General features: G+C 51.4%; 1 protein-coding gene across 1 annotated transcript in view; it reads left to right on the top strand.

Annotated features, from left to right (window-relative positions):
- The window catches only part of GFOD1 (Gfo/Idh/MocA-like oxidoreductase domain containing 1), a 96808-nt gene extending 82090 nt beyond the window's left edge, over positions 1-14718 (top strand). The window contains exon 2 of the mRNA XM_024764285.1: positions 13765-14718. Within this exon, the coding sequence (XP_024620053.1) occupies positions 13765-14684 (920 nt within the window). The 3' untranslated portion in view covers positions 14685-14718. The remainder of the gene's footprint in view (positions 1-13764) is intronic.
- Positions 14719-15360: the final 642 nt, after the last annotated feature.

Genomic DNA, 15360 nt, shown 5'->3' with positions numbered 1-15360 from the left:
ACGGGTACGCGGAAGGAACCAGAATATGTGGGTTTGAATCCCGGCTCTACCACTTACTAGGATGTGAATTTGGGCATTGACTCTCGAGGATTTGGCTTCATGGTTCGTGAAATGGGGATGACAGTGACTGTCCGGCGTGTTGGGAGGATCTGATGAGCGCAGCTGCGCTTTGCCGGGTGCTTTGTACCTAGTGCACTTGTCAGTCACTACATGGTAGTTGTTTCCATAACCCTTCCTCCTGGGGTGGACATTTAGACTTTCTGCGGTTGAGCACAACAGGCTTTTCTCAGGAGGAGGGGTTAATGAGAGGTGGGTGGGTGAGGGCTGTCGTGGAGGAGGGACGGGGACAAGCCACACCTGCCTCCTCTCCAGGGCCCTTAACGACACCCGCCCCACTGTGGAACAGAGCAAACCAAGCCTGGGTCTCTGTCCTTGTTCTCTGTTTCGGCACACGTTTAGGGCTCTGCTGTGTCTAAGATATCTGGACATCTCCCCACAGTTCTGTGCAAGTCTGACGTGTGGCCGGGTGTTCACGAGCCCCAGGCCAGGCTTATTCCAGCGCTGTGCCCATGTAGAGCCCTCCTCTGGGAGTCAGAGAGAGCCCCTTCCGTGCAGGAGTATCCTCCGGATGTATAAAGAGCCGTTACCACCTGTATGCCTGTATCCCGCCTCCTTCAGGGCTTCACAGTAGTACTGTGTGGAAGAGAAAGCATTAAGACTTGACTCAGCCCGTCTCCTCGTCTGCACAATGGGGCTGCTTCCCCCCGACATCACCAGGCAGCCCACGAGCTTTCTCGCTTTTCAGGCTTTCAGCTAGCATTGCTCAGGCAAACACAGACCCAGGTACGCCCAGTTTTCTGGGAGCTCCTGCCCGCTAGGTTTTGGCCTTTACAAAGAACCTGCATTGTTTGCAAATTGTTGCCCAAAGAAAACAACAGCAGCAAAACCGCCAAAGCTCTGTGACTCACCCTAGCCAGCACCTGGGCCTTTCAGCCACGGTTGGCTAAATTTGCTGACTCTTCACATGCTCAGTGCAGGGGATTGTCAGCTGGTCGGTCCAGAGAGGAAAAACCGAACACTGTCTCTTTAAGAGAAAAGGTCGGTGGAGGGAGGATGTAGCTGGCTTGTGCGCCCGCCTCTGCTCCGGGGAGGACGGCAGATCTCTGTGTTCAGTTAGGGGCTTTGTAACGTCCCCCTGCCAACCCCACCCTCCCCGAGTCTTGCCCATTTCTGAGGTTCTGAGTTCTGTGGACAGGGCCCTCGTCCTGGTGATGACGGTAGCACAGATCCGTGCAGATATCAGCTGCCGCCAAGGGTGAGGGGTGGTTCTCAGCGAAGGGATTCCAATCCGCAGCCTCGGTCACTAGCTGAGCTTCAGTTATTTACAGGAACAGCTGATAAGGTGCTCAGCCAAACGTCTCATGCTGCCTTTGCCCTTCCGCCTGCCCGGCCTCGCCTCCCGGGCCACCCCACATAGCCAGTGATGCCAACAGAAGTCCCTGCCGGGGTGTGCCCCATGTCAAGTGACTCAGCACCCCAGCCGGTGCATCTAGCATCCAGCCCGGGGATTCCAGGCAGAGCACGCTGCAGCAGGTTTGTTCTTTCGGGGGACTTTTTTGCTACTGCATCTCAGCAGTAACTTCATTCTTGCAATAGGCTTATTCCTTCCAGCAGACGTTCCTCAAAACTATTCATTTCGTATTCTCAGGAGTCCCGTCAAGCTGGCGGGGCCAGGTATCAGCCCCATTTCACAGATGGCTTTTGCACATCGCGTCAGTGGCAAAGCCAGACTTAGAACCCATTTCGATTTCAAGTCTTGGTACCTTAACCACTGCCAAAACCACACACCACCACGCCCGCCCCTTGCTGTGATGCACTTACCTCCCTGCCCCTGATCTCTTTTGAAGTTTTGTCTCTCTCGAGCTGACCTGAGCTGTTTTTATTTGGATGTGTTATTGAATTCTGCAGACATTCATGAGCACTTTTCATGTGTCGGGCAGTACCTGTTGTCATTTCATCCTCAAGGCAGCCTTTTGAAGAAGCCGTTATTCTTCCGATTATAATAAGGGAACTGAGCTCCCTCAACATCAAATGGCTTGGGTCACACAGTTCCAAATGCCAGCATCAGAACTTCAATCCACGTCCCCCCGACCCCCACTCCGCTTCCCTTTCCAATAAATCACGCCGGATCTTGGGCTGCTTTATTTATAGGCCCTCAGCGGTTCCTCTGTCCCCAAATCAATCTTTTCAGAAAGGCGTCCAGAAAGCTTGTAAACCTGTTGTACTAGAGAAGCATTTTAACTGCCAACAACACAAATTGCCTGGCCGATTTTAGCAGAATGGAATTTTTTGAAAGGACATTAATTCGTCACAGAAATGTTCGGCCGCCTGGGGAAGCAGGCTTGGAAAACAAGAAGAACAAAGAAAGGCTTGGCAGCTGGAATCGGTCCAGATCACACAGAGAAACCCAGCCAATGTGGACAGGGATGCTGTTGCTTGCGACGATGCTGGCCCTAGGCCGCAGGTGCCATCTTTGGCATCACTGCCACCGCAGCCCTTGGAGACCGATATTGCTATCCCCACTGCCAGCCTGGTCTCCCCACCTTTCTGCTTCCTCGGGTTCCAGGCCCAGGCAGTGTCCCTGGTTGGCCAAACCCAGGTGTGCCTTCACTGCAAAGGCTGCTGGGAAAGCAACCCCTGGCTTGGCTTCCATAATGGGAAGAAGCTCTGCTTCCCACCAAGATGCCCATACGGGAAATTCCCACATGGAGCAGGGAGATGTGGGTGCTGGGCAGCCCCTGGACATTACAAATCTCCAGCACCCCCACCCCGCCCCGGACATACACAAACACCTAGTTAATTCTAGGTTACTTCTCTGTTTCTAATCACCACCACCTTCCCACCACTCCCTTCCCTCCCCTCGTCACAGATTTGGTCTAACACGTGGAGATGCTGTAGGTGAAGGTGCTCTGGGAAGTGGTTTGTTAATGATTACCCCGACCTGATAATCCACAGCCCTGGATCCGGTTTGCCTCCTGGCTGTGGGAAGGGTTTGTTACTGTTGTCTGGTCACATCGGCAGAAACGTTGCACTTCTGTTCCCTTTGCTTCTGGATGGGGGCAAGATCCCTTGTTTCTACGTGAGGAAGCTTAGAGTGTCAGGCTGCTTTCTGGCCACACCGAGGTGCTTATTCCCCCAAGGATCATGGTGGGGTAGGAGTGTGGCCCCGCTGTCGTTTTCCTGCTGCCACACTGTTTCTTAGGGGTTAAGTGTGAAGCAAGACCATTGCTACCTAGTTCCTTCTGCCAAGGTAGCAGGTGCCTGCATGCAGAAGGCCAGACCCGTAAGGGCTTCCTTTATTCAATGTGAGAACGCAGTCACCACCATGTTTCCACGGCCACTCTCCTTCCTGATGATAATCTTTCAGTCGCTCTGGCCAGTTCACTGCCACAGGTGTAGAGCAACGACGTCGACCTGTCAAGGACAGCAGTGGCTGTGGTTCTCCCATGTGGAGCCTCCAGCCCTTCTTGGTTTTCAGCTCTTCCCCCTCCAAGCAGTAACCGGCCTCCGCCCTCCCTCCGTCACCTTCCTGAATCACTTCTCAACTCAGTGCTGGGGTCCAGCGGGGCCCAAAGGGCTTGGGCTTCTTTTATTAACCCGCCTGGTGCTCTGAGGCTCAGTCACCTAACGCTACTCCCACCCTCCCACCGGTAGCAACTCCCTACGCGGAAAATGGAAAACATAGAGCTTTGGGATCACAGAACTGAATTTGCAGCTGGACCTGTGTATGTCTATGATCTTGGGCAATCGTGGTCCCTCTCGGCCTCCATTCGCTCTTCTGGACAAATGGGGTTAACGATGCCTGTATGATGCTTAACTGAACCAACGGGAAGCCCGGGCACCTGGTGGGTTCATAACAATTTCAGCTCCCCTTCCCTTCCTTGTGTTCATTCTAGCGCCCAGAGGCCAAGTCTACCACCTTCCTGGCCCTGTTCCTATTACCACTGCCTACAGGGAGCCCCGAATTGAGGACACAATGTCCGTGGTAACGAGGAGACTAATAATAGGTTTTAAAAAGCCTAGAGTACCTCATCGAGTCCCGCTTGATGGAGTAAAAACTACTGCAAGAACATAGAAGCAAAGGGAGGTCTGGAAGGGATGTTGACACGTGTCTGAAGCGCTTTACTTGGGAGAATACTCGAGAATCTTCCTCTTGGCAGAGTTTTCTAGGGCTCACAGGCAAATGAAGGGACTGGGCTGGAGTAATTTGAAGATGACCTTCGCCCCCTGCTGTCACTCCTGTGATTAGTTGTGGCCAAAGGGAGATGATCTGGGTGGACCTAATCTAATCACAGGAGCCCTTTAAGGACAGAGTTCTCTCTAGCTGCTGGCCAAGGGGCAAGTCAGAGAGATTCCAAGCGTGGAAAGGACTGCCTTCCCCATGATGCTGGTACTGTCCCGAAGATGGTGCCACTCCTGAGAGATGCAAGTGCTTCTAGAGGCTGCACAGCCAGCACGGAAAGCAGCAGGGGACCTCAGGCCTGCAGCCCTAAGGAACTGAATTCTGCAGACAACCTTATGATCTGGGAAGCACGTTCTTTCCGGCGGGAGCCTTGTGAAACCCTGAGCAGAGATCCAGCTGTGCCCGCCTGGATTTCTGATCCAGAAAAGTGGAAGATAATGGGTGTTGTGTTAAGCGGCCACATTCACGGTAGTTTGTTAGGGCAGCAGTAGAAAACTGATATAGTCGAGCAATAGGGATTGGTGGGGACTGTGGTCTACAGAGGCCACTATTCAGCTCCAGCTGGTTATTGTTGTGGGGGAGGCTCTGGAGGAAGAAACCCGATACTTCTGCATTTTTCTATTTTTTATAAGAAGCTAGACTATGTGAAATATAGTGATTAAAAAACCCACAAAACACCTGCTTGGTGAACATACCTATGATCCCTTCACTAAAGCATAACCCCTCTTGAATGGAAAGAGTTTCCTACTTTTTTTTTTTTTGAGACGTTACCTGGTTTTAAGTCTCGTCTTACGTTCGTATTAGGTGTACAGCGAGGAGAGTACTCTCCTGAAGCGTGTTAACATGCCATTGACAGGGACTGAGGTTTTGTCGGGGACTCCGGGGAGGCTTTGGGAGCTACCACGAGTCTCCCACCCTTTGGGATGTATGATGAGAATTCCCACTATAAATAGGAAAAGGAAGTACAGATTTCTTTATTTCTCTGTAGCCACCCCGATCCCCATTCTAAGCTCCATCTTTAGGGGGTAGGTAGGAAACGGAGTCATCGTGCAATCTGGTCATCTCACCAGCGCCGTCGCTTACATTTTCTTGTAAGCAGCTCGGTCTCTTTTTGATGAGTCTGGTGGCCCAGTTGTTCAGGACTCTACCCTTTGCCCGCCTCTGCTGCAGAAGGTGGCGGCTTCTGTGGGGAAAGTGAGGCTTGAGTGGCTGGTTGTGTTCCCTGGATCCAGGTGGTGCCTCTGACTCTGGCTTGTCCAGGTGTGCGGTGGCAGTGCAGGCCGCTCCCCAGAATAACTGAGGTGCGGTAGGTGTCATCTGGCCATTGGGGCCCAACAAAGAGGGACTGATGGTCCTGGCCGTTTTCCTCTGTCCCGTCCCGATCATTGCAGCCACTGCATCCAGCCCCAGACCTCTGTCCTCCAAGGCGCCCTCCCACCACCTCCCTGACCCTCTCGACACTTGGCTCTCTGTGGGCCACGTCTAGGCACGGAGGTTGGGAAGCTGGCTTCCACATACCCACTGCTGTTTCTAAACCTCTCCTCTTGGTTTCCCTGGGCTAGACGAGGCGAGCTTTTCTCTTCTCTCCTGGGGATGCCTAGGCTGGAAGGAGCTGGTTAGAAACTTCCCAGCATTATATCCTCAACCTCTACCTGTATGAGCCATAGCGGTGGAGATGTGTGTGATCGACCGATAAGGAAACCGCAAATGAAAAGTGTTTCAGGAGTGCCGTCCCTGTTATGGGTGTTACAGGCTCAATGATTAGATGATACTACTATACATGAAACCATCCGAGAAAATCTAGCTACCGACAGGGATTCCTGTGCAAAAGGAGGGCTCTGATGACAGGCCCGAGTAGTGGAGGAGAGTCCTTAAAAAGGGTTGGTGGGATGGGGGCTGGCCTTTAAGGGCGGGTTGTATACAGAAAAGCACTTGAACATCTCAGTCAGTTCAAGATCAGGTCCTGTCCATGTTAGCTGTGCTGACTTCCTTTGTTTGGCTGTCCCCCCTCTTTCAGAGCCCACAGAGGGCATCCTTGACAAAAGGGGCTGAATATGGGTCACGCTGACCCATTTCCATCTGAGGTTTGAAATTAGAAGTTGCTGTGGGACTGCGGGCGGGTGGTCGTTCAGCTGAGCTTTGGGCACACCTGCCCCCCCCACTGGCCCGGTTTCTGGTGCTCACCCCAGCCCATTACACCACCTCCTGGGAGCCCTCCTGTGGTGCCGTGGGCATTGCACATGTGTGCATTGACATGTGGGGCTGGCCAGAATGGGAGCATGTGTCTGGGTTCAAATCCCAGCCGTCCTGGTCATTGAGTTTTGTGGCGCCATGGGCAAATAGCGTCCGCTCTCAGAGGCTCGGTTTCCGTGTCTGTGAGATGGGGACAGGGTTAGTACCTGCCTTGTGGGGTTGTGTGCACGCACAAAAACGGAAGGGAATGTAAAATATGCAGCCTCTTCTGGTACAGAGTTGCTGCTCCGTGAGTGGTGGTGATTGCTATTTTAAATTATGTCAGGATTATAGTGAACACAATTAGATTAGGGCTGTGAGTCACGAAGTTGTCAGGAACTGTCATGGGGATGGAAGATGAGGGATTTAATCTCTCCAAAGGGGCTCTTCTCCCAACTTACATGGAAGAAGGGCCAGAGGGCAGAGAGCAGGGTTGAGACAGGTCATTTCTGCTGATGCTTTTCTCAGCTGAAAGAAAACACATGTGTGTGTGTGTGTTGGGGCCAGGGGGGCAGGGAGCAGGGGAAGGAGATAACAGGGGTGGGATGGGAAGAAAGGAAGGAAGGGACTGAGCTGGACTGAGTGGAGTGTTACAGCGAGGGGGTGAAACTGACCACATGTCCCATGTCTACGGGAGCAGAGAAGGAACGATCACAAACAGCCCTGTTCAGATACTTAGTTCTGTTGAAACCAGAGATCTGTCTTGGCCTTTAAAATGCTGTTTTTCTTCACTCTCAACTGTAGTTCTGCTTGATTTCCTTTGAATTAGAGACACGTTTAAGACTCTAATGATCTTCTTCCTCAGAAAATGAACATCAGGTTTCACACAGTTTTTTTTAAATAGTCCAATTTTAGTGGTTTCTCAGACCCAGGTTAAACACCCTTGTTTTATTTTTTGAACAGTGCAAATCTTTTAAAATTCAAATTGCATTTCAAATAAAGGAATTTTTTAAAAAACACCCTTGTTTTAGACCATTTTCTAAATGGGACCCAAAGCTTCTGAATGAAGAGGTGAACTCTTACACATGCTTCAGAACCCTGCCCAAATGTCACCTCTTCAGCAGAGCTCCCTACCACGCCCAAGTGAGTTGGGCAGCCCCTCCTTTGTGCTCTCATCGTTTATCCTTCTATTAGATCCTGTATCTATTAGATCCCATAATCACTCATTTCCTGGCTGGTTTCTTTACTAAACTGTGGGCTCCTTCTCATCTTTCTTACTCATTTATTGGGTCCCAGTGCCTAGCACAGAAATGTTGCAGGAATGGACTATAAAGGAAGATAATGCGTTCCCTGCTTGAAATGCAGGGAAAGCCCTCTCTGCCTTGGGTGAATGGGGTGGGGGTGGGAACTAGGAAGCTGTATCTTGTGGGACTTCTTGTGGGGCTCGGCCAACCCGCCGGGACAGCGCAAGCCAGCCTCCGGGACCAGCATCCGTTTTGGCTTTCAGAAGATAAGGGGCTGTCAACACAAGTGGAATGATCGGGAAGAACTGGTGGGAAAGTAGCATCGGCCTCATAGATCGCCACTGTCGATTAGATGAGGGAGTGTGTAATTGGAATTGTGCTAGCAGGGAGGGATGCTTTGAAGTTCCAGGCTGATTATGCTAAAGAATGACTCTGGGTGGCTGGGTGGCATCCATATTTCCAGGTACCACCTACCTGATCAAGGGCGGGAGAGGACAGCAGCTCTTTGGGACAGCAGAGAGCATACGTCTTTCCCCGGAGGTGTCAGTGGGAAGCCCCTTGCCCTGCTCCTGGGGTCCCTGGGTTGGAGTATCAGCCCTCATAAAAGCTCCAGTCTCTGGAAGGAGAGATGGGTGGGTTCTCAGCCACAGCTTGGAGACTCTGAGCTTGGAGGGCGTGAGGGGCACAGCTGCCTGAAAGCGACTTTGGGGTCTGTTGGTTGGAAACTCCTTCCCTGTGGCACTGAGTCCTCGGAGGGCCATGGATATTTGGACTCAGATAGAGAGCACACGCTCAGCAGGCTCTGGAGGAAACATATTCTCCATCTCCCTACGAGGGAATCTCAGGAGGGCAGTAAAACTCCTTCTGAAATGATTTCATGTAAAAACTCCTGACAAAGAACAGGCATACTGCCTTGCACATGACACTTTCACCTTCCAGAAATTTCCCATGATCTCATTTTCTCCCCCACTTCAGCTCCGTGACATAGGTGAGAAGGCATTAACCCCACCATCCTCCGGACAGAGCGCTCTCACTTTATTTGCTGACAAGGGGTTCTCGTCTTGATAAAGTAAGTTCGTTCCAGCCCAGAGGCTCCCCAGAGACCCAACTTACGTTCTTTGTTCTCACGCAAACGGGCAGACGGTGTGCATGGAGGTGGGTTAGGAAGACTCCCCAGGACACGCAGACCAGTCTCCACACGTCCTCTGCCACCCACCAGAGTCACGTTGTACCCCCTTGACAAATGCAGCAAGGTCCCAAGACAGCCATTTCTGGTGCAGCCACAGGCCCCTGGGTGGAGCCAGCTGAGCGTGGGGCAGTGGTGTCCCCGGAGGGAGCAGCAGGGTGACCACCGGCTGCCATAGCCCAGAGAACCAAGAAAGCTCCCGCTGTTCTTCTGCATCCCTCTGAGAGCCAGTGGGCTTTGCTGACACTGTCCAGCTGCTCGGGAGATGTTTGGGGTTTGGCAGAGCCTCCAGCTTTTCCTCGGGCACTCGGGATTTTCCCCCGGTCCATTTCGCACTGCCTGTGGATTTGGAGTGAAATCAGGTCCGTATGTTTCAAGTCCCTTTGCTTGATTCTCTGCCCAACGATTTTCGCTAAAGTTTTGGATCTCTTGCCTTAGAAGGAAGACACATCTTGCCGCAAGACAATATGAACCCCCAACCTAAAGGGAGTGTGTGTGTGTGTGTGTGTGTGTGTGTGTGTGTCTGTCTGTCTGTCTGTCTGTCTGCCTGAGAGGTGTGTGGATGCAGGGCAGTGCAGATGGCACTGCTGTACTTTTGGCAAAGTTGTACACCCAGGAGTGACAGGGCATAGGCTGTCTGTCCTCTTAGGGTTTGCAGAGCAGAGACCAGGGTGGTAATTTTCCTGTTAGGGGTCAGCCATGGCTGCTTTGAGGGCGGGCTCTGCCTCTCCCTGAGCTCTTCGGTTCCTGTCTCCTTGGGAGAATCGACTTACCTTCAGAGCAAAGGAATGTCAGAGCCATGGGCTTGGGGAGGATGCCCCTACTTATTATTTCCTTTCCAGCACAAAATGGAGAGGGCTTTTCTCTGAAGAGCCCATTCCAGCACTTTCTCTGGAGGTGGCAAGAAAGGCATGGTGCTAAGGCATATGAGAATTGTGAAGACACCAAAGACCTATGATATTTCTGGAGAACCAGACCCAAAGCCCAGGCCGACAGGGGCACTTTGGAAGGCAGGGATCTGTCTGCTTTCTTCGGGAAGAATCCCCACATATATTCGGTGGCATCTGACACACCCGGATTGTGGGCTGTGTCACCCCTCTGCGCAGACAACACAAGCTCCCTTTATATGGCATGTGATTTTAGGGGTGAGGGGAATGCTCTGTACCACGCTGATGTGCACACACACACACACACACACACACACACACACACACACACACACACACACACACACCCCAGTATCCAATGACTGAAAGGCCACAATTAGAATGGTATTCTTTAGCCTAAGCCCTTGGTTCTTGTTAAACTGCTAAGAACGTTGGAGTTTCAGGTTCTGGGCATTTTGGAAGGGCAGATTTTGGTGGGGAAAAGCGGGCCAAGAGAACCTAAGGATCTTGGTGGTTGGGGGATGGTCCCAGAGAGCGCTTTGCAGAAGCCCTACCAAGAGGTAGCGTTGAGGGAAGAGTGTGTAAAACAGAGAAAACAAACTCTGCTTTATAAATCTGTGAGCAGTCTGCTAGCTCTGCGTTTTGGGTTCCTTTGAAGCTGGAAGCATTATCTCATTTTGCACAATACGTTACCTGGGCTTCTAGGAGTTATCTTACAACTTACAGCGGAGCTGCCTGTTCTTCAGAGCCCCAGGGGGCCCTGCACAAGCTGGGGATGTGGGTAAAGTCTTACGTGTACGTGTGAATTGACCTTCTGAAGAGAGTCCATAGCTTTTGCCAGAATCATGAAGAAGTCCTGCGGAACTGGAACAGGAAGACCTGAGCCTTGGAAGCATCACATGTTTAGGGTCAGAGGGGCTTTCATCAGCTCCCTGGGCACAGGAACTGGGGCAGGTCCATGAGCTCCGGAACCTGCCTGCCCTTCCGTGGCTTCGGAGGGCCTTCTGCCATCATGTTAAGTCTTTGTGTCTCCTTTGGACCTAAAAAAGAAAAACAAATGTTTTTCTGACCGTAAAAGTTAAAACTCATGAAATATGGAAAAAGGTAGTGAAGAAAATAAAAATTAGTCTTAATTCTACTAATCAATTAACCACTGTAAACAGTTTGAGGTATTCCCTTCCAGGTTTTTTTCTTTTGTCCTTTTAAGAGAGAGTTGAGATCATAGCATGTCTATGAATAGAGCCCTGTTCACTTAACATGACCTCATAATCATCTTGCTTGCCATTAAAAACTCTTTATAAACATCATTTTCAATGGCCGTACAATGCACCATTATATGGACGTATTACAGCCTACTTACCCGTTCTTCTGTTGGGCATTTGCATTGTTCTTAGCTTTTTGCTTTAATCACGCAGTGACGGCATCTTTGGGCGAGAAGCTGTGCTTACATTTTAGAGGATTCCTTTATGCTAGATTCCTAGAAGTCTCTTTTGACTTTTGAAGATGTTGTGTGTTAAGACGTTGCCAAGACCCATCTGTAAAGTGTGGACGGTGCAGAGGACTGTGGCCAGAGCGGTGGTGTCAGGCAGCACGACCTCTGGCTTCCTGCACACACATCGCATGCCTCTAGGTGCCGTGGGCATAGAGGAGACTTAAGAAAGCAGAAGGCCCAGGCTTGATCCTTGAGGAAGCTGCTGTCTAGTGTGGGACCACAACATACTTAAATAGCCCAAAGGAAGAGATGCCTGTATCTCAGAATCTTGGGGGAGGCAGGCCTGCATTCTTCTGGAAAGGGAGTCTATAGCTTTCACCAGTATCTTTTCATCTACAGAGCTTCAAAGAATTACCCATGCGATGATTGCTTTGGGTATGTGGAGGGGAGTGAATTATTTTTCTCAATTTATTTTTTCTTTTACTGTTTTATCTGATAGTTCTTAGAATAGAAAAAACAAGATAAACTTGTTGTTTTCTCATGTGTCATTAATATGACAATAGCGTGTACTCAGAAGATGGCCATCAGGGGTCTTGGCTTTGTGGACCCCGAGAATAGGGTAGGAGAGGCCACAGCCTATACCCAACAGGTGTGAGGCAGATTTTGGCAACATTTGTCACCTGGACCTGTAGTGACCTACCCATCTGTTTACAGAGAAATCTGCTCCTGCCGGCATTATCCCGTGTTACATGAGCCTAATGCCGATAGGACCATATTATCAGAACATGATGTCACACAGGTGCGCGGCACTTTTGGTAACACAAACCAGTGTTTCCTCACCCCTCTTCCAGAGCCCCAGTCCTCACCTGGTTACTCAGAGGTAAAGAAGCTTCTTACTGTTCATTCAGGGTCGTCAGGAAAGCCAGCCCAGCTCTGCCAGTGTGGAGGAGGCCAGGAGATGGGGTTGTTGCGTGGCTCCAGGCCTTTCACTCGGGGCTGGAATTCGACGTGCACCTGGAAACTGACAGCCATCGACTGTATTTATTTTCTCCAGTCTGTTCTGGCCACTTCTATTGCCCGGTGAGCTCTTCCAATGGGAAAATGAGAGCACCACATGCCTGTGGCCTTGCCCAGGGATCTCCGCTGGACAGACGCCCACAGTTGTAGGGCTTCCATGGTGTTCATGGATTTTGTCAAGTCAGGTGCCTGTGGTCAGGACAACTGGGATGGGTGCGAGTCTCGTCACCCCATCTCCCTTGTGGCATGTCCCTTGTCTGTGGCTGGAGTGTTCAGCTCTCCATAGGAGGGTCTACGTGCAGAACATGACCGGACAGCAGAGAACTCATAGGCAGGCATGTGGCTTGACTCCGAAGCTTCCCAATCTGGCATCCTTCAATCTGGCTTGCTAACAAATCGGTATACTTTTTAAAAAATGATTATTTTTTTGAGTTCCAGCTGGCTGTTTCTCCAGGTTCAGCTGAGTTGTCTTTCTTCCCTCTTAGCTTTATCTTGGAATAAATCCTTTTCTTATTCCCTGTCACTCTCCTATCCTTGGATCTTTTGTTTTCTCCTGACCCAGAACCACTTAGTTTCCTAAAGGGTTTCCGCCTACCTATAACTTAGGCACTCGGTAGAGTCATCACATAAGCTTAATTCTTATTTGGCCTCAGCTCCATTGCCAAAGGCACCAACGTCCCCACCCTCCCAGGCTGTGAGACAGATGAGGGTTGAGTCACTGCCCATCCCTCAGATATAAGGACTATCCGCTCTTCCCGTAAGGAACAGGAAAACATTAAACGAACACGTCTGTGAGCACAGCCAGCTCTAATCCATAATGCAAAATAAGCAAGAAAACACTCAAAACATAATCCTTGGTTATGCTTGATTATTGCAAGCAATAAACAAGCTTGCAGTAAACAAGCTTGCTGGTTGTGGGAGAGACAGCCAAAAGCTTAGACTTTTGAAGTATATGGTTAAGAAATTCTTCCTCATCCTTAATCAGACTCACGTTGCCGTGATTTCAGCTTACGCATTCAGGTTCTGTCCAGATAAAGACACTGTTCTCTACATGTGATATTTTTAATAAAAATTTTATTTTGCAAATAAAACATATAAAACGTTTCACATGTAAGATAACTTTCAATAAAATATATGTAGAACGTGATATTGTACACCTTAATAGAACTTACATTTTGTATTTAAATATTTTAACTTTACAAGTAAAATATATTTGTATATAAAATGTTATAGATTCATATAAATAAAATATTAAATGAAGCATTTGATATTATATTGGCGAACATTTTTAAAATTGCTAAAATATAGACTTTAAATGTATGAAAATAAATCTTAATATTTAAATCAATGTCATGGTTTAATACTGAAGTAATTCGACATAAATATTTAAATTAACACTGAAATGTATAGAATATGTTATTTTTGTATAAGTAAAAGGTGTTATAAGATGTTTTAAAAGTGTAGTAAGGGTAACCGGTCGGGTCTGGTTCCCGGTCCATAAATTACGATTTGGGGGCCACAGCGCCCCCTGTCGCTCGCTCGGCGCCAGCGCCCTGACGTGCTGTTTGTCCTCCCGCCCGCAGGCATCGGCAAGAACGTCATCTGCGACCGCACGGCCACGCCGCTGGACGCCTTCCGCATGATGTCGGCCGCCCACTACTACCCCAAGCTCATGAGCATCATGGGCAACGTGCTGCGCTTCCTGCCGGCCTTCGTGCGCATGAAGCAGCTCATCGAGGAGGGCTACGTGGGCGAGCTGCTGGTGTGCGAGGTGCAGGTGCACGGCGGTAGCCTGCTGGGCAAGAAGTACAACTGGAGCTGCGACGACCTGATGGGCGGCGGTGGCCTGCACTCGGTGGGCACCTACATCATCGACCTGCTCACCTTCCTCACCGGCCAGAAGGCTGTCAAGGTCCACGGGCTGCTCAAGACCTTCGTGAAGCAGACCGACCACATCAAGGGCATCCGCCAGATCACCAGCGACGACTTCTGCACCTTCCAGATGGTGCTGGAGGGCGGCGTGTGCTGCACCGTCACCCTCAACTTCAACGTGCCCGGCGAGTTCAAGCAGGACGTGACCGTGGTGGGCTCAGCCGGGCGCCTGCTGGCGGTGGGCACCGACCTGTACGGACAGCGCAACAGCGCCCCGGCGCAGGAGCTGCTGGTGCAGGACGCCACGCCCGTCAGCAACTCCCTGCTGCCCGAGAAGGCCTTCAGCGACATCCCCTCGCCCTACCTGCGCGGCACCATCAAGATGATGCAGGCCGTGCGCCAGGCCTTCCAGGACCAGGACGACCGGCGCACATGGGACGGGCGACCGCTCACCATGGCCGCCACCTTCGACGACTGCCTGTACGCCCTGTGCGTGGTGGACACCATCAAGCGGTCCAGCCAGACGGGCGAGTGGCAGAACATCGCGGTGATGACTGAGGAGCCCGAGCTGAGCCCCGCCTACCTGATCAGCGAGGCCATGCGCCGGAGCCGGATGTCCCTGTACTGTTAGCCCAGATTGGGGACCCAGCGCGACCTAGGGCTCCCGCCTGGGGCCCAGAGAGGGGGAAAGGCTGGGGGAGAGGTGGCCTCGAGGAGTGTAGGGGTGGGGAAGTGGAAAGGCAGGGTGAGAAAATGGCATCTGGGAGGCTGAGCCCCTGTCCCGGTGAGGGGCCCCGAACGAGACTGTTGGGACGGTGACCCGCGGTCCCTGAGGTCGTCCCTAGTGGCGTCGGCTGAGACGGAGGCGGTCGGCCGCTTCAGCTGCCCTTTACTGTGAGAAGCCGGGAGGGGTTGCCGGCCTCCGCCCCTCATCCATCCCCCCCCCTCCTTGGCAAGCCAAATACTCCTGCGTGCTCTGAGCCCTGTTTCCAGGGGCGAGCTCGGCTGGCGGGAGACGGCACATCTTCACGTCCCCACGCAAGCCTGCAGGTGTGTGTGCGGGAGTGGGGGGGGGCGCCAGTGGCTAAAGAGAAAGTTCAGATTCCAGGAAGCCACTTCGAGTGTCTGAAGGAAAAACTACTTGGTAGCAAAGTGTACAGCTTTCTGGATGGATTGGTCTTCCTCCCAGGAAGCCCGAGGGAGGGAGTGTCTTCCTAACTGGCTCAGTGCCCTTTTCCTGGCCTGAGGTGTAGGGTAAGGGAGGGCCAGGAACAGCAAGCAGAGAATCGGGTTCCCTTGAGCCAAAA

The sequence above is a fragment of the Neophocaena asiaeorientalis genome, unplaced genomic scaffold, assembly GCF_003031525.2.
Source record: "Neophocaena asiaeorientalis asiaeorientalis breed wild unplaced genomic scaffold, Neophocaena_asiaeorientalis_V1.1 scaffold427, whole genome shotgun sequence".
NCBI classification, from domain to species: Eukaryota; Metazoa; Chordata; class Mammalia; order Artiodactyla; family Phocoenidae; genus Neophocaena; species Neophocaena asiaeorientalis.
The sequence above is the reverse complement of the archived record's forward strand: the minus strand, read 5'-3'. Positions and strand labels throughout refer to the sequence as shown.